Source organism: Aquarana catesbeiana, linkage group LG08 (genome assembly GCF_042186555.1).
Source record: "Aquarana catesbeiana isolate 2022-GZ linkage group LG08, ASM4218655v1, whole genome shotgun sequence".
NCBI lineage: Eukaryota > Metazoa > Chordata > Amphibia > Anura > Ranidae > Aquarana > Aquarana catesbeiana.
In genome coordinates, this window is record NC_133331.1 from 228,729,406 (window position 1) to 228,748,523 (window position 19,118).

The 19,118-nt window shown below is 46.0% G+C and overlaps 1 protein-coding gene across 1 annotated transcript in view; it reads left to right on the forward strand.

Moving 5' to 3' along the window:
• Positions 1 to 17,792, forward strand: part of ZNF511 (zinc finger protein 511) — a 36,459-nt gene extending 18,667 nt beyond the window's left edge. The window contains exons 5-6 of the mRNA XM_073596923.1: positions 12,258 to 12,398; positions 17,467 to 17,792. Of these exons, the coding sequence (XP_073453024.1) occupies positions 12,258 to 12,398; positions 17,467 to 17,536 (211 nt within the window). The 3' untranslated portion in view covers positions 17,537 to 17,792. The remainder of the gene's footprint in view (positions 1 to 12,257; positions 12,399 to 17,466) is intronic.
• The last annotated feature ends 1,326 nt before the right edge of the window (positions 17,793 to 19,118 follow it).

Here is a 19,118-nt window from a genome sequence, read left to right on the forward strand (position 1 = left end):
CTTAGATAGTCCGCCTGCCAATTCTCTATTCCCGGGAAGAAAACTGCCGATATGCATGGCACATGCATCTCTGCCCAGACTAAGATCTGGTTCACCTCCTTTTGAGCAGCTCGGCTCCGGGTGCCTCCCTGATGATTGACATAAGCCACTGCTGTGGCATTGTCGGACTGGATCCTGACCGGACAACCCTGTAGCCTGATAGTCCAGGCTTTTAGAGCTAGATGTATCGCCCGGATCTCCAGAATGTTGATGGGTAAGGTCCTCTCTGTTTTGGACCATACCCCTTGGACCGCAGCCTGTTCCAGAACTGCTCCCCAACCTGACAGACTGGCATCTGTTATTACCACCGTCCAGGTAACCGGCAGAAAGGATTTCCCCTTCTGCAGGTCTTCGAGTATGAGCCACCAATTGAGGCTCTGACGCACCGCATGCGACAGGTGCATCGGAAAGTCTAATGCCTGAACTTTCTTGTTCCAGGTCGACAGAATACTGTGTTGCAGCATTCTTGAGTGAAACTGAGCATAGGGAACTGCTTCGAAAGAAGACACCATCTTCCCTAGTAGCCTCATACAAAGGCGGACTGAGGGACCCTTCTTGGTCCTTACTGCCAGAATCAGCTCTCTCAAAGCAGCGATCTTTGCCTGGGGTAGAAATATTTTCTCCTGGCTTGTATCTATAATCAGACCTAAATACTCCAGTCTTCTTACTGGTTTTAGGAAAGACTTTTCTAAGTTGAGGATCCAACCCAGGTGTTCTAGATACCTGACTGTGGTCCTCAAGTCTCCATTCAAAGAGGCTACCGACCTGTCTATCAAGAGCAGGTCGTCTAGGTATGCTATAACAGCTATACCCTGAGCCCTTAATCTGGCCAGAGGAGGAGCCAAGATCTTTGTGAACACTCGAGATGCAGTGGCTATCCCGAAAGGCAGAGCCACAAACTGGAAATGGCGCCCTCCTACCTCGAAGCGCAGAAACTTCTGATGAGCAGGAAAAATGGGCACATGCAGATATGCATCTCTGATGTCTATTGATGCCAGAAATTCTCCTCCCTGCAGGGTGGGAACTACTGTTCGAATTGATTCCATGCGGAAGGATTGAATCCTTAGGAATCGGTTCAGATCCCTTAAGTCCAGAATGGGCCTGACATCCCCATTTGGCTTTTGGACCGTAAAAAGGTTGGAATAGAAGCCCAATCCCTGGTCCTTTGCGGGAGCTATCATAATGACCTCCTGCGACAAAAGTCGCTCTAACGCTAGAAGGAGCGACTGCTTCTTCTCTGGGTCTCTGGGGACACTTGATCTGAGGAACCGAGGAGAGGGGAATTCCTGAAACTCCAGCTTGTACCCTAAGGTTACCGTGGAGATTACCCATCTGTCCTGGAAATCCTCCTGCCAGAGCTCTGAGAACAGTCGCAGTCTTCCCCCCACTCGAGTGAGCGAGGGCACCCCCTCATGCAGAGGTCTTAGTGTTTTGCCTAGTAGGCTTCTTTCCCCAGGACTTCTTTTGTCCCTGGGGTTGACTCTTGTCTCTGGACCCCGATGGAGGCGGCCGTCGAGACTGCCTGGAGGCTGAAGCCCCCGGCGCTGGGGAAAGAGTCCGTTTGAAAGAGGGACGCTTACTCTTCTTCTTGACAGGTAAGAGAGTGCTTTTCCCACAAGAGATTCTCTTGATATAGTTATCCAAGTCCTCTCCAAACAACCTTGCACCACGAAATGGAAACCCAGCCAGTAGCTTCTTACACGGTGCTTCGGCTGACCAATTTTTCAACCATAGGATTCTACGTATATGCACCAACCCCAGTGAAAGACGGGAGGTTTGCACAATAGAATCTCTAATGGCATCAACCACAAAGCATAAGGCCGCTGGAAGGTTAGCAAACCCCTGGGCCTGCTGTTCAGGTAATACTTTGATGACCTGCTTAACATGGTCTCTTAAGTATTGACAGACTCCAATCGCTGCTACTGCAGGTTGGGCCACTGATCCTGCTAAGGAGAAAACATCCTTTAATAGGGATTCCATCCTTTTATCTACAGGATCCCTGAGCATCTGAGCATTGTCTACAGGACAAGTCAGGCTATTCTTTACGGAGGAAATGGAGGCATCAATAGCCAGAATTCCCCACATTTTAATAAACCTTTCTTCCATCGGATAAAGTGTTGAAAACCTTCTCGGCGGAAAAAAACGTTTGTCTGGGTGATCCCACTCAGAATAAATGAGCTTTTCAAGTAAAGTATGAACAGGAAAAGCATGTGCTGCTTGGAAAGGTTTCAGTGACCCCAAAGCAGAAGAGGATTCTTTAGCAGTTTCAGGTATGGGCAACTTAAATGTGGAGCGGACCAATCCAGTGAGGATCTGCACTAAGACTTTCTCCTCTTGGGAAGTCGCAGAGGGTCCCTCTCCACCTGATTCCTCCGAAGAGGGATCATCCGTCCCATCCCGATCCTCTGAAAGGGATTCATCTCCTTTATCCCAGAGCTGCTCTTCCTGAGGGTCTTGGGGAACAGAGGAAAGCCTAGTGCGTTTTCTTCCACTGAGTGAAGACGTAATCACAGCCATTAATCTTTCCTCTAGACCATTAATGGTTGAGGAAAAAACCTCTTGTGTAATATATACAGGGGCTGAAGTGCCAGAAGCAGGTGTAGCCCCTGACCCCGATGGCTCTCCCTGGCTAGCCGTCCCTGGCCCATCTTTAGGGGGGGAGGATGCTCTCGACAGGGGCCCTCAGAACCTGAACGAGATCCCCTAGTGTCTATGGTTCTTGGGGTGCTTGAACCTCTTCTACCCATAGTGCAAAGCAACAAGGTGTGAGGTATACAAATGAACACTGCCTGCTGAGCGATGTAGTCTGGCTAAAAGCCTTGCTACCCAATGCTCAGTCTGGTGTTACTTCAGTAAATGCTGCCTAGGAGAATGCCTGTGTCCCACCTTACATGCGACTGTCAGCTCTGTGTCTCTCAGAAGGCTGAGTGCACCTGTACAGAGTGCCTTTAATAGCCTGCAGCTGGCCTGAGTGGGAGTCTAAGCACCCCCTCGAGTTTTGAAAAAAAACGAGCGTTTCCCGCGCTGGCCGACTCTCCTGTCATGCTTCTGGAGGAAGGCTGGGAGCGGGGGGGGGAAGGGGAGAGGCTGGTAGCAAGATCTGCCTGAACGGCTATATTCAGAGATGGTGGCCATTAGGCCACAGAGCCCGGGTGGTATAACCACTTTCTAGACCCCTGTGGCCCCTCTCTAGCCTGGGGGGGGGGACATTCAACCATGAGAAATCCCCCCTTCCATCTTACCTTGCAGCCGGCCTGAGATGCTGGGATACATGTGCAGCGAAAACAAACACTGAGACAGACAGTCAGCATGTGAAAGTTTGTGCTCTTGGCAGCCCCCGGTGGTCACAATAGGCATAGCATGCATTTATCTTAAAGGAGAAAAGCCACTAGAACTCAAAAATTCTGTGGAATCTCCTCTTGCCTTATCCAGCCGCAGGGTGATGTTTACACAGACCCAATCTTCACCTCTCACGGTGGGCTCCGTTTGAAAAAACCGTCAGAGACTGGGGCCCCCTATGAATAGGGGGATCCAACAGTTCTGGGACCGTAAAGCACCTCGCCAGAAATTAGGAAGTTTAAAGCCATTTTCTGATCTGCAGGGTCCAGCTCTCTAAAAAGAGAAGCATTACGGGTAAAACCTCGTTTCTTCGGACACGAGGCCCGGGTACCATCCAATTCGGCCTAAAAAGGACACTTTGAATGGATCCGGTTCGCCTGGCTTGCCCCAGTATAGGATATCAGAATATTCCCTTTGGAGCTCAGCACAGGACATCTTTACACGTCCATCACCTAAGACACTGGCGTAAAAACTGAGGTATCCCTGCAAGGGGGAGGGATTATATAGGGGGTTGAACTTCCTGATTAGGGTGTGCCAGTGTCCAATCACCAGTGATACCTATATAACCCATCAGTAATTACTGTGGCTCTGTGTCCCGTGATGTTCGAGAAAGAAAATCATCTAACAAAAGATAGGAAAACCATCTAGTGCAGGGGTCTCAAACTGGCGGCCCTCCAGTTGTTGCGAAACTACAAGTCCCATGAGGCATTGCAAGGCTGACACTCACAAGCATGACTCCCTCAGGCAGACGCATGATGGGACTTGTAGTTGCGCAACAGCTGGGGGGCCGCCAGTTTGAGACCCCTGATCTAGTGAGAATTTTTTGCCCTAAATGTCTAAACTCCGAGTCTAAACCAGTCACATGGTACGGTATGTTTGAGCAGTCTTCCTTCTTAATATATGGCCTGATCAGTTTTGTATGTGTCCACAGGGAGATATAGTAAATCAAACCAAGATTCGGTGAAATAACTTGAAAACATTGCCTTAGATATCAGTTACTTATTATTAAGGCTATAGCTGTAACAAGTTCGAGGTTGGGCCCTTTAGATGTCAGCTTCTAAAAACATCTGACCTCCTTACCATTTATAAACAACTATTTGGTTTGCCTGCAAAGATCCGCCCTTTGACAGGACAAAGGCATCTTTTATGTGTCTATTTGTATATCCCTATCCACTTGTTGCATTTGCAACAAGGACTTGACTCTGCCTTCCAGGAGGCTTATAAATACTAAGATGTTCTTTTTAAAGTACCTCCGATATTTGCAAAAGTCATATTTTGCGTATAGGCATTGTTATGATTGCAAGGAATTGTTATAACTCCTTACTTAGATGACCTACCTTTCTGGAAACGGCAGATGCTTGCCTTCAGTCTGCAGTATCTTGCAGCACAGTGGATTATTAATCTGGACAAGTCTATTTAGCTCCCATTACATTTGCAATATTAATGAGCCATACGTTTAACACTGTTTTTTAAATAATCTTCCTAAGTTCAGGATTGGTGCTGCCTAATATTAAGCGCCTGCAGGCATTTGTTTAATCAACAAGTAGTCCACACAATAAGGACTGATTGGTTCCCCTCATTTTTTTTTTTTTTCTTATTTATTTTACCTTTTATTTTTACACTGTTCTTTTAAAAAAAAAATTGTGTCACTTTTATTCCTGTTACAAGGAATGTAAACATCCCTTGTAATAGAAAAAAAGCATGACAGGTCCTCTTAAATATGAGCTCTGGGGGCAAAAAGACCTCATATCTCATATTTACACTAAAATGCAAAAAAAAAAAATGGCCATTTAAGAGCTATTTGATGTTGCTTCCGCCCTGCAATGGTATGGAGACGGGTGGCTGCCATCTTCCCCTCACTCGTCTCCATACCACAGAGGAGAAAGGATCTGATCGCCTCTGCCGCTGCCAACGGCTCCAGTAAGCGGCGGAGCTCACCGGAGCGCGGTGGAGGGGCCCTCTCCCGCCGCCGATTTAAAAGTGATCTTGCGGCGCAGAGACCACTCTTATCAGAAAGCGGACCACCGGCTGAAGAAGAAGATATCGGGGTTATGGCAGCTAGCTGCTGCCATAACGATGTTCCTCTTCAAAGTTAGGACGTACATCGGCGTGCGGCGGTTCGTAAGTGGTTAATGGTTTTTACTGTGGTGTGGTGAATGTTGCCTTTCTGTGGAAATTCTATTAATAAATATTTTCTATTTTCCCCCTTCGTCTTTCAGGACAGACACCATGAGAGATAGTCTCCTCCTCTTCCTCTAGGAAACACTGCGCCAGCCCATAAATTCTTACTTCCCCCTGCCAGACCTCAGTATTAGTGTTTCCTCCGGTGGGGAGACACTGTGCAAGGAACCTGGCCACTCAGTCAGGGTGACTATGGCTGTTTTTATTTTTTTTGGAGCCTATAATGGAAGCAGGGGCTTCATAGGGGCTTGAGGGGGGACTTGCCCCTCGTTCTGTTGCCACCACTTCCTAGCCGAGCGCGGCTTCAGGCTGTGGGGGCTCCCTATCGCGGCCACAGGGCTGGGCGTTCGCCTTTCCTGTGTACTATACAGACCGCTCTCTTTTTTTCTTTTTGGAGCTAGGCGGGCCGGACGACGGGCGACGTCATTTCCGGTGGAAGGGCGAATGCTTGTCTTTGACCCGCGGCTTCCGGTTCCGGGTCGCGGCGCTGATAGGGAAGCCAGGCACAGGCTGGAGACGAGTCTGGGACGCGCACAGGCAGCGTAGGACTTGGTAGTAGCAACCACCTGCAAAGTCATGTCAGAAGCAGATGCTCAGCCAACGGACACTACCTCCAGCCTTCCTAAGGTAAGAGTGCCCTGGGGAAGAGTACTCTTTATCTAGGATTGTCCCTCCATGTATAGTTCCTGTCATGGGGGGGTAGACACCCTGGGTGGTCAGGGGGAGGGAGGCTCAGATCCCCACATATTAAGGAGGGTCTAGTGCACTCCCAGGGTTGTATCCTTGTTTTTTAAAAAAAAAAAAAAGTGACAAAATGTTTTTTTCTTTCATGTATTTCAGAAAGCTACAGAGAAGTCTAGGTCTACACATAGCTCTAAGAAGAGGTGTGCCTCTTGCAAAGACACATTAGGGGAAGCATGGACAAAGGTCTTGTGTAGGGAGTACATAGACTCCCTTGTTAAGGAGAGGGACTCTGAACAGGAGTCAGGACTTGCAGCCTCGGTTAAGGAGCTTTCGTCCACCTTTTCTTCATTTAAAGCCTTATTTGAAAGGTTTCAGCCTCCCATTAGTCCAGCTCCCCAGGATACAACCCCGCCTCAGGCTCAGGGCTCTGCTCCTGCCCAACCTGCAACTTCAGTTAGGGCAGAGGAAGCTCCAGGGCCTTCCGGAGTGGAACAAAGACAACCAGACAGTTCCTCCTCCGATTCCCAGGATGGTTCTGAGGGGGAGGACCAGGACGGGGAGTCCAGGAAATCCTCCAGATATAAATTATCCCTGGAAGAGGTAGAGGACCTCTTAGGGGCTATTTATACAACCCTCGGTATTCAGGAGGACAGGAAACCCCTGACCCTTCATGACCAAATGTACAAAGGCTTGGGGGAACAAAGGAGGAACGTTTTTCCAGTATATGAGGTACTGGTTGAAACTATTAAAAGGAGTGGCAGGATCCCGAAAGGAAACCCTTTTTTTCTAGATCCTTAAAGAGGAGATTTCCGTTCTCGGATGATCCTACATCTATCTGGAATAAAAATCCCAAGTTAGATGCCGCCTTCTCCCAGGTTTCCAGACACACAGACCTGGCATTTGAGGACATGGGGGCCCTGGTGGATGTCATGGATAAGAGAATAGACTCTCTCCTCAAAAAGACTTGGGATTCAACAATTGGTAACTTAAAACCTGAGTTGGCTGTCACAGTAGTGGCTCGCAATCTGGAGCACTGGCTCTCTAAGATTCAAGAGCATATTGAAGCTGCAACGGCAAAAGAAACCATTCTGTCTTCTTTCCCTACGATTCTGCGAGGTATCGCCTACATAGCTGATGCCTCGGCAGAGTCAGTACGTATGTCGGCCAGATCAGCGGCTCTGGCCAATTCGGCCAGGAGAGCCCTCTGGCTAAAAACTTGGCCGGGCGATAGCGCCTCTAAAGTCAAATTGTGCGGCATAGCGTTAACGGGAGACCTTCTCTTTGGCCCAGGGTTAGAGACCGTCTTGGACCGCACAGCAGACAGGAAGAAATCCTTCCTGGTTAAGCGGAAAACCCCTGCACATACAAAGAAGGGGTTTCGTCCGCAAAAGCGTAAAGAAGCTCCAAAGCCGGAAGGGCAAAAGAAATTTTGGGGTCAGAAAGGCAAGGGCAGGGGAGGGGCGATTTTTCGCCCTCCTGAACAGCCCCGTAAAAGTCAATGACTATCCAAACAGGGTGGGGGGAAGACTGGGGGCCTTCCTCCCACAGTGGGAGGCAATATCCCCCAATCGCTTTATCCTAGGGATTATAAGAAGGGGGTACCATATCGAATTCACAAATCCTCCTCCACGGAGATTTCTTGTCACGCACCTACCCAGGTGTACGGCAAAAGCCGAGGCTCTGTTGGAAGCATTAAGAGATCTGGTAGATCAAAATGTGGTTCTCAGAGTTCCAAAGGCCGAGGAGGGAGAGGGTTTCTATTCACACATTTTCGTAGTGAAGAAACCCACAGGGAAATTCAGACTGATTCTGAATCTAAAGCCCCTGAACAGGTCAGTGACATACAGGAGATTCCGTATGGAAACAATTTTCACAGTCAGAGCCCTGTTGCCCCGCAACTGCTTTATGGTATCTCTGGACCTAAAGGACGCGTATCTACACGTTCCTATAACAGAAGCCTCGCAGAGGTTTCTTCGGCTAGCGGTAGATGTAGGTGGAACAACGGTACATCTACAGTTTCAGGCGCTGCCTTTCGGGCTATCCTCCTTGCCCCGCATTTTCACCAAGGTCTTGGCGGAGGTGATGGCTTTTCTTCGGCTCCAGGGTATATCAGTGATAGCATACCTGAACGACCTGCTCCTATTTGCAGCATGTCCACTGCAGTTAGTAAGAGATCTAGAACTAACAAAGAGGGTTCTTACAGGTCTAGGGTGGCTAATGAACTTGGAGAAATCCAGTTTGATTCCTTCTCAGCGCATCACGTACTTAGGCTATCTGTTGGACTCAACGCTACTGAGAGTGTTTCTTCCAGCAGAAAAAGTACAAAAACTGGACAGGGCAGTGGCTGTTCTCCAGTGCAGCAGTCAGGTCTCCATAAGAATTCTGATGTCGGTCCTAGGACTATTAACCGCTACCCTCCCAGCAGTGCAATGGGCAGGTCTGCACTTTCGTCCCTTACAGTCCTTTGTCCTAAGGGTGTGGGATCACAGTCAGAAAGATCTGGACACCTTGGTACAGGTTCCACCCCAAGTAAAGAGATCCCTCTGATGGTGGAGGAGGGTCTCAAACTTGTCGCAGGGTCGTCTGTGGTTCATCCCAGTTTCTCAGGTGGTAACCACAGACGCAAGCGGCAAGGGTTGGGGGGCGCATCTGGGTTCCCTTTTAGCACAGGGCACCTGGGAGGGCGACGAACTAAGAAGGTCGTCCAATTGGAAGGAGCTGAGGGCAATCGGGCTAGCACTCAGGTTCTTCAAAGAGGAGCTACAGGGCCACCATGTGCAGGTGCGGTCGGACAACTCGTCCGCCGTGGCCTATGTAAACAAACAGGGCGGCACAAGAAGCGGAGTCCTGTCGGCCTTAGCATCAGGCATTCTGAACTGGGCCGAGACTCACACTCTCTCACTCTCAGCAGTCTTCCTGAGAGGAGAAAAGAATGTGATAGCAGATTTTCTCAGCCGAACCAAACTGAGAGAGGGCGATTGGATCCTCAACCAGGAGGTTTTCAATCTCATTTCAGAGAAATGGGGTCCTCCAGAAGTAGATCTGTTCGCGTCGAGAAGCAACGCGAAAGCCCCTTGTTTTTTCTCCCTAAACAGAGGGGAGGGAGCGCGAGGGGTCGACGCATTGATCCAGAACTGGCATTTCAGAATCTGCTATGCCTTCCCGCCCCCAGCGTTATTACCGGCAGTTCTCAGGAAGTTCCAGATGGAAAACACGTCCCTGATTCTAGTAGCACCACATTGGCCAAAGAGGGCTTGGTTCTCAGTACTCAAGCAGCTAGCGGTCGAACCTCCCTTATTCCTGCCACCTCGAGAGGATCTCCTCTCACAGGGCCCAGTCCTCTGTCCACAGGTTCACCAATGGCAGTTAGCGGCCTGGCTACTGAGGAGGGTATGCTAAGAGCTAGAGGTTTTTCTGAGAAATTAATCTCCACCCTCCTCAACAGCAGGAAAAAGGAAACACGCCAGATTTATAAAAAGGTCTGGGTACGTTTCAATGAATGGTGTGCAGAAGGCTCCTTTGCGGTACACAGTCCAACAACGGTGTTGGAATTCCTTCAGTGCGGGGCAGATAGGGGTTTATCCATAAGTACCCTTAAAGGTCAGGTGTCAGCACTCAGTGCTTATTTAGAAAAGCATCTGGCCACCAACCCTTGGGTGGTCAGATTCTTTAAGGCTCTGTCTAGACAAAGACCGGTTCAGGGCCCTCCCTTTCCCAAGTGGGACCTATCTTTAGTGTTACAGGGCCTGACGGGAACCCCCTTTGAACCTTTAGAGGAATGTCTACTAAAGGATCTTACGTTAAAAACAGTTTTTTTGGTAGCAGTGACTACTGCCAGGAGAGTCAGTGAGATTGAGGCCTTATCAGTTAGACCTCCTTTTTGCGTTATTTTTTCAGATCGGATCATCTTCAAGACTGATCCAGCATTTTTACCTAAGGTGGCTTCTGGTTTCCACAGAAGTCAGGAGGTAGTTCTACCCTCATTTTGTCCCAACCCCTCGGGGGGAAGGGAATTAAAATTTCATTCTTTGGACGTAAGGAGATGTATCCTTAAGTACCTAGAGCTGACCAAGAGGTTTAGAAAGTCAGACTCTTTATTTGTTTTGTTTTCTGGGGCCAGAAAAGGATGCAAAGCGTCTCGACGCACTATTGCCAGATGGCTCAGAGTAACCATTGGCCAGGCCTATACATTAGCAGGGAAAGAAATCCCAATGGGTATAAGGGCACACTCTACCAGAGCTATGGCAGCTTCTCAGGCAGAAAAGGCTGGAGCAACGCCAGAGCAAATATGCAGGGCTGCAACATGGTCCAGCTATTCCACTTTCGTAAAGCACTACAGAGTGCACCTGGTGTCGGCTAGTGAGCAAGCCTTTGGGCGAAAGGTATTGCAAGCTGTAGTCCCACCCTAACTGGTAAGTGCTCGTTCATCCTCTCATGGTGGCTGTCCTGAAAGACGAAGGGGGAAAATTAGAGTTACGTACCGGTAACGTCTTTTCCAGTAGTCTTTCAGGACAGCCCTAGTTACCCACCCGAGATTTTTGGGTGTCTTATAAAAGACCAGAATGCAGCATGATAATGATATGGGATAGTATGTTATTAATGTGTTCTTGTGTCTCCCCAGCTGACCGGAGGTAATCTTGGAATATACTGAGGTCTGGCAGGGGGAAGTAAGAATTTATGGGCTGGCGCAGTGTTTCCTAGAGGAAGAGGAGGAGACTATCTCTCATGGTGTCTGTCCTGAAAGACTACTGGAAAAGACGTTACTGGTACGTAACTCTAATTTTTGTGACTATTACACTGCTGTGTGTTTTCCTTTTTGGAGTTACTCTCTCTTGGTATATTTCTATATCCAAGTCCTCCCCTCCTTCTAACGTGGTTTGCTTCTTTGATTCCCATCACATTTGTAGTAAAAATGAGCCATGCATTTAACACCGTTCTTGAAATACTCTTAACTGAGGAAATAGTTCACATTTAGCAGTGTATGTTTTGCTTCAGGAGGCAGTGCCATACCGAATAATACCGATAACAGTGGAAAACCTATATCACTGGAATTGTAAACAAAACAGAATGACACCACCTTTTCTTCTCTCTGTGGATGATATTCCGTTCAGTGATGGATATTTCTGAAAAACATTTTCAAAGGACAGTCTTTTGTGATTGGAACTTGTTATGTAATCACCATGGATGCCAGTTTCACAGCTGGTACCAGGGACTTTGATTGCCAAAGAAATCGGCTATATATATTGACATTCTGCATGTTATCACTTGCCTTTTAAATTTACAGATGTTTCTTTGACAATTGGACAATGGCAATCATCAGGTAGCATTCAAGATCTTGTTTGCACTAGAAAATAATGCATTCCTTCTTGGTCTGCCTCCCCAATCTAGGCATTAAGAGTGTGAGCTCTATAACTGAGATGGCTATAACTTACAGTCTCAGGATAGTTGGCCGACAGTGACTTGATCCAAAAGACACTGCAGATTGTAGAAAAGTTCAATCAAAACTTGTGCAGAACAGATGAATATCGGATAGGTCAAAACTTCATAATATGTCTAGCTCCATCAGAACACGTGAATGAAATCTAAATCATAAAGAAAGGGGATGTGACTACATATACAGAGCAGCCCCTAGGTATGGAGTGAGGTAGGGAAAAAATTAATTAAAGGCAAACAAACAGATAATGCACACATAACATGATTCCTAATTATATGCACTGTAGCAATAACCAATTGGGAGGAGGGTTTCCTTAGCCAGTAGACCCTGGACCCCAATGGAATGATCCACATATTCACTCTTTTGCATTTAACAGACCACTGGGCATTACCATAATTGATCCACCACCATCTTCACTCTGCGTGAAATTCGATTCAGAGATTTTCAGGTGGCTCCCTAGTGACCACTGTTAAGTCTACTTTAAAAAAAAGTAACCATCTCCATAACCCTATGTAATCTTAACTCTCCATGTAACCATATCCAGAATGTATTTAAAACATGTCCATGTTTTTTTGTGCAGCAAAAAAAAGCAAGAGGACCGCACAGGCCAAGAACTTTCTATGGACATTACACCTGATGAAAGGGTAGTGTCGGAGTCCATGGAGATCAGTGAAATGCCTGCTGATGACTGCACTACTTCACATACCTATTACAGGTCCAGGTATAGTATCCTGTCACTTGGGCCAGAATGTCCATGGGCTACCTTAACACAATGCACTCTGGGGAATACATAGAACACTGCATATTAACATTTATGCTGTAATACACAGCACCTACAGTGCCTTGAAAAAGTATTCATACCCCTTTAAATTTTCCACATTTTGTCATGTTACAACCAAAAACGTATATTTGTTTTATTGGGATTGTATGTGATAGACCAACACAAAGTGGCACAATTTTGAAGTGGCAGGAGAATGATAAATGATTTTAATTTTTTTTTTTACAAATATCTGAAAAATGTGGTGTGCATTTGTATTCAGCCCCCTGAGTCAATACTTTGTAGAACCACCTTTTAGCTGCAAGTCTTTTTGGGGTAAGTCTCTACCAGCTTTGCACATCTAGAGACTGACATTTTTGCCCGTTCTTCTTTGCAAAATAGCTCAAGCTCTGTCAGATTGGATGGAGAGCGTCTGAACAGTCATTTTCAAGTCTTGCCACGGATTCTTAATTGGATTTAGGTCTGGACTTTGACTGGGCCATTCTAACACATGAATATGCTTTGATCTAAACTATTCCATTGTAGCTCTGGCTGTATGTTTAGGGTCGTCGTCCTGCTGGAAGGTGAACCTCCGCCCCAGTCTCAAGTCTTTTGCAGACTCTAACAATAGGATTTTTATAACAGCTTTCCTGTAAAATCATTTTCTTTTGAAGTACATCACAGGACACAGAGCCATAGTAATTACTATGTGGGTTATAGTCCATCTTCAGGTGCTGGACACTGGCACACCCTAAACAGGAAGTTGCCTCCCTATATAACCCTTCCCACTACTGGGAGTAGCTCAATTTTGTAGCAAAGCAATACAAGTGTATACTATAAAAAAGAGGGGCGGGACCACTGTGTCCCGTGATGTACTTCAAAAGAAAAGGATTTTACAGGTAAGCTGTTATAAAAATCCTATTTCTTTAATCGTACATCACGGGACACAGAGCCATAGTAATTACTATGTGGGATGTCCCAGAGCAATGCCAACTGTGGGGAGGGAGACACAACCAAAGTAGGCCACCATGAGATCAGAGGATTTATACTGCTGCCTGCAGTACATTGCGCCCAAAGGCGACATCCTCATGTCTTTTTACATCCACCAGATAGAATCTGGTAAATGTATGGATTGAAGACTAAGTTGCAGCCTTGTAGAATTGAGCCATAGAGGTTTGGTGATGCACTGCCCACGAAGCACTAACAGCCCTAGAGGAGTGCGCTTTGATTTGAGAGGGTAGAACTACCTCTTTAAACCATAAGCTTGAACGATTACTTGTTGAATCCATTTAGAAATAGTAGATTTCGATGCTGCCTGTCCTCTTTTAGGACCTTCAGGCAACACGAACCAAACATCCGTTTTCCGAATCTGAGCAGTCGCCTTTAAGTAGACTTTGACTGCTCTCGCCACATCAAGAGAATGTAGTGATTTTTTTTCCATAGAACAGGGTTTTGGAAAAATGAAGGTAGACCAATATCCTGGTTTAGATAAAAACCTGATAATACCTTTGGTAAAAAGTTAAGATGAGGACGCAATACTACCTCATCCTTGTGAACAATAAAAATATGGCTCTTTACAAGAAAGAGCAGCCAACTCTGATACCCTTCTTGCAGCAGATATGGTTGCCAGAAAAAATAGTTTCCTTGTCAAAAAAGGACCAAGGAAATATGTCGTATTGGCCCAAAAAAAGGCTGTTTTGTAATGCCAACAAAACTAAATTCAAGTCCCAAGGGTTCAGGGGTTACCTAACCGGAGTTTAAGCCATGTTACCCCCTGAATAAAGTTACGAACCAAAGAATGCGAAGCAAGTGGTCATTGAAATAATACCGATAAGGCCAAGACCTTTCCTTAGAAAGCACTCAAGGCCAGCCTCATTTCTCACCCCATCTGCAGAAAGTCAAGGATTCTACCTTTGACCTATTTCCTGGAGTGCAACTCCTGGTTTCACACCAGGAGACATATGTTTCCCAGACTCCATAATATATAATTATGGAGGCCGGCTCCCTTGCATTAACCAAGGTAGAAACTACTGAACCTGACCGCCCATGCTTCTTCAGAGAGTGGGTCTTAATAGCCAGACCGTTAAATTTAGCGTTTGTAAAGTAGGATGGAACACCGGACCTTGCGAGAGAAGGTCTGGCCATGATGGTAGGGTTCATGGGTCCCCTACTGCCATCTTTACGATCTCTGCATACCAAGATTTCCTGGGCCCCGCTGGGGGCACACAAGAATCAACGACTTCCCTTCCTGCTTGATCCTGTGAAGAAGTCGTGGACGCAGGCAGAATATGAAGGAATGAATAAATCAGTGAGAACTGATTCCACGGGAATAGCAAGGCATCTGTTTTCCATGCTAGCGGATCCTTTTGTTCTTGACACAAAGTTGTCGATTTCTTTGTTGAACCTAGACACAAACAAATCTATGTCTGGGATCCCCCATTTTTGACATATTGACAGGAAGATATTGGGGTTAAGGAACCATTCTCCCGGGAACAACTGCTGGCGACTCAAGTAGTCCGCCTGCCAATTTTCTATTCCTGGAATGAAAACTGCCGATAGGCAAAGTACATTGTTTTCTGCCCAAGATAGGATATGATTCATCTTTCTCTGGGCTGCACAACTTCTTGTGCCCCCTTGGTGATTAATATAGGCCATTGCTGTGGCATTGTCGGATTGAATCCTGGCAGGACAATACCGTAAACTGAACGTTCAGGCCCTCAGGACCAAGAGCTCTGCCTAAATTTCTAAAATGTTAATGGGTAGGCCATTTCTGATCTGGGCCACTTGTCTTGGACAGTTGCCTCTTCCAGGACTGTTCCCCAACCTCCAGGTAACTGAAGGAAGGATTTTCCCCTTAATAGATTTTTGGATATTAACCATAAACTGAGGCTCCGGCGCACCCAGCCTAAAGCACCTGGTATTTCCAGGTGGCCTCTCATCCGGGTACTAACCAGGCCTGATCCTACTTGGCGCCTGATCTCGTCTGATCTTGGAGGCTATCAGGGTGATGTGGCCATAGGCTTTGGAGTCAGACACATTGGGAATGTAGCACTTGAACCCTTTGTTCCAAGCCGATAGGATACTGTTTTGCAGCACTCTTGAATGGAACTGAGCATAAGGAACGGCCTCGAATGAAGCCACCATCTTTCTCAACAACCTCATGCAAAGTTGAATAGAAGAAATTCATCTTGCTTCGACCACCTAAATCAGTTCCTTTATGGCGCTGATCTTTGCCTGGGGTAAGAATACCCTTTTCTGGGTGTACCTATGATCGGACCCAAGTATCTTTAGCCTTCTTCATGGTTTTAAAGAAGATTTCTCCTAGGTTGAGAATCTGACCTAGATATTCCAGGTAGTCGAATGTGGTGACCATACTTTGGTCTAAGCGGGTTACCGACTGGTCTATCAGGAACAGATCGACTAGGTAAACCATAATCGTTATACCTTGGGCCCTTAATCTGGCTAGAAGAGGGGCCAGAACCTTTGTAAACACTCAAGGTGAAGTAGCTGGACCGGAAGGCAGAGCTACACACTGAAAATGAAGATTTTCCAGCTTGAAAAGTAGATATTAATAGTGAGCGAGGAAATAGGCATATGGAGGTATGCATCTTTGATGTCGATTGACACCAGAAGTTCTCCTTCTTGTAGGATGGAGATAACTGATTCGGATTGACTCCATACGATAAAAGAGTGGTTATATTCAGGAATTGAATTTAGATTTTTGAGATCCAGAATGTCCATTCCTTTTCTGGCACCGTGAAAAAAAAAAAGAGGTTTGAATCAAACCCCAACCTCTATTCTGTTCTTACATGGCGACCCCCATGATCACTTTTTTTTCTTTCTCTCTGGATCCTTAGAAACGTTTGATCTGAGAAAACGAGGATACGGGAAATCCAGTTTGTACCCTGGAGCTATTGAGGAAGTCCCCCATTCGTCTCGACACTTTTCCTGCCAGATCCTTGAAACCGCAGAAGAATTCCCCCTATTCGATCGAACCTGACCGTGACTGCCTGGAGGCTGATGCCTCTGGCACAGAAGAAGAAGCTTTAAAACGAAAATACATTTACTCCTTTTCTTAAATGGCAAAAGGGGTGCTTTCCACTAGAATTTCTTTGGATGTATTATCAGAAACATTCCCAAATAGCTGTTTCACCGCAAAAAAGACTAGTCAGGAGCTTCTTACAAGGCGCTTAGCGAAGGGCGCAAGGCCTGAATTGTGGAGGGCATGACTAATAGTTCTCCTGTGGAGAGATTCTCCCACCTGAGCTGTGGATCTCTGCAGCTCCTCCAGAGATACCATGGGGCTCTTGGCTGCTTCTCTGATTAATGCTCTCCTTGCCCAGCCTGTTAGTTTATGTGTACGGCCAGGTCTTGGTAGGTTTGCAGTTGTGGCATACTCTTTCCATTTTCGGATGATGGATTGAACAGTGCTCCGTGAGATGTTCAAAGCTTGGGGTATTTTTTTTATAACCCTACTTTAAACTTCTCCACAACCTTATCCCTGAATTGTCTGGTGTCTTCCTTTGCCTTTGTGATGCTGTTTGTTCACCAAGGTTCTCTAACAAACCTCTAGGTGACTTCTGAAGGCAATGAGTTCCACTAGATTTTAGTTAGAGGTATCAGGGTAAAAGGAGCTGGATACAAATGCACATCACACTTTTCAGACATTTATTTGTAAAAAAAATTGAAAATCATTTTCCTTCTACTTCACAATTATGTGCCACTTTGTATTGGTCTATAACATAAAATCCCAATAAAATACATTTACTTTTTGGTTGTAACATGACAAAATTTGGAAAACTTCAAGGCACTGTAAACAGTTGGCTGTGTAGGGGCCCTCAAAAGTATTAGCATGGTTAATGAAAACTACAAGTAAATCTGGCTAAAGCAAATACGACAAGTGGAACAACCAAACAGACCTCAGGTTATCACCTAACTAAAGGTGTCAAAAATCCATATAACTACATTTTTAAATATAAATTCTTCCGCATTGAAAACATTTCCATAATCTGCTTCCTTTTTTATTTTTAAGGGTTCCTTCCACAATCTGCTTTGGACATGGATCTGTGAGAGGATTCAGACATACAAAGAAAAAGAAGTGAAAGTCTCAAGTTAAAGACAAAAAAATTTAATGGAAACTAAATTGTATAACGAAAAATATAACATTCTATTCTCTGTCCAGACGCGCCTTCAAAGAATGTCTTTTGGACTACGTAATTTCTAATGGTGTTTTTTATGTCTACACTCTGTAAGGAACAATGAGCAAAGAAAAGAGCAGGAAACAGCATGAAAAATATGTTTTAAAAGATGTTCAGTTTTTACAATTTGAAAAATAAAATCTTTTCGTATTTAATTCAATATTTTATTCAGTGTTTTGTGTAGTTTGATTTAAGATTACCAGCAGATGGGGGTGTTGAGCTACTCTCCAAATATAGGGAGTTGGGCTTGGTTGGAGAGTTGGTTGGTTGAACTAGATGGATTATTATTATACAGGATTTATATAGCGCCAACAGTTTACGCCGCGCTTTACAACATGAGGGCAGACAGTACACACAATACAAATCAATACAGGAGGGATCAGAGGGCCCTGCTCGTTAGAGCTTACAATCCAGAAGGATGTGTTTTATTTATTTATTTTTTTTTTTCATTCAACCTGGCTATGTAACAACATGCTGCAATGCACACGTTTTTCTGGGTTGAGGCGTGCTGCGTTAGGCAGCTTGTCGAGAGTGAATAGGCTGCAGTGCACCTCAACACAAATGATGGTGCATGCTGCATATTTTAGCTCCACACAAGATACCGTGAGTTGTGTTGTGTTGAACCACACGGGTGCTGTGGAGTTGCATTAGGTTGTCATTGACTGTGTGAATGGACACTAACTGGATGACATTAAGAGCTAAATTTACAGGACAATGCACATATTAATGCGCTGTATGTGTGTATTGCCTTTTGCTCTTTAAAGCAACCCCAATGCATGTATACAGTGGGGAGAAAAATACTTGCCTTTGCTATAGCATGCCACAATACACAGATGCAAATGCTCTGTGAATTGATTAGGGTTTAGGAAGCTCATTCAAAATGAATGCATGTGCATCATAAATATGATGATGTGAAATGGCTGTAAATTTGGGCTGTTGGTGTGGGTGCAAATATATTCTATGTGACATGTTGAAGTGTAACCCAACAGGATATAGTGAGGTGGGCCAAAAGAAACCAACAAAAACCCCATCTGCACCAGGACGAAGCACAGAATCTTCTTTTGTGGACACTGGATGCGCAATACATGGCCAAAAAACGCAGGGGCGCCCCCCCCCAATCCATGTGCCTGGCCCCCCTAATCTCCATGCAGGGCGCCAGATGCATGGATTTCAATGGGTTTTTTAAGCACATGATTAGAGCCTGAGGCCACCTGAGCCTGAGGCACTGTGCCCTGAGCCCACCCAGTTGTGTGACATTAACAAATTAATATCCGCTGATGTCTTCCTGCTTCTCCTCCCAGCCAATCAGGCAGCAGGCCTGGGACCCGATTGGCCATGGAGTCTTAGGACTCCTGGTCAATCGGGTCTCAGGACATGCTTCCTGTTCGGCCGGGAGGGGAAGCAACAGCCCATCAGCAACAGCCTCTTCTTGGAACCCTACCTCGGATTCAGCTCGCCATTGGTCTCCTCCCTGCACCTGTACCGC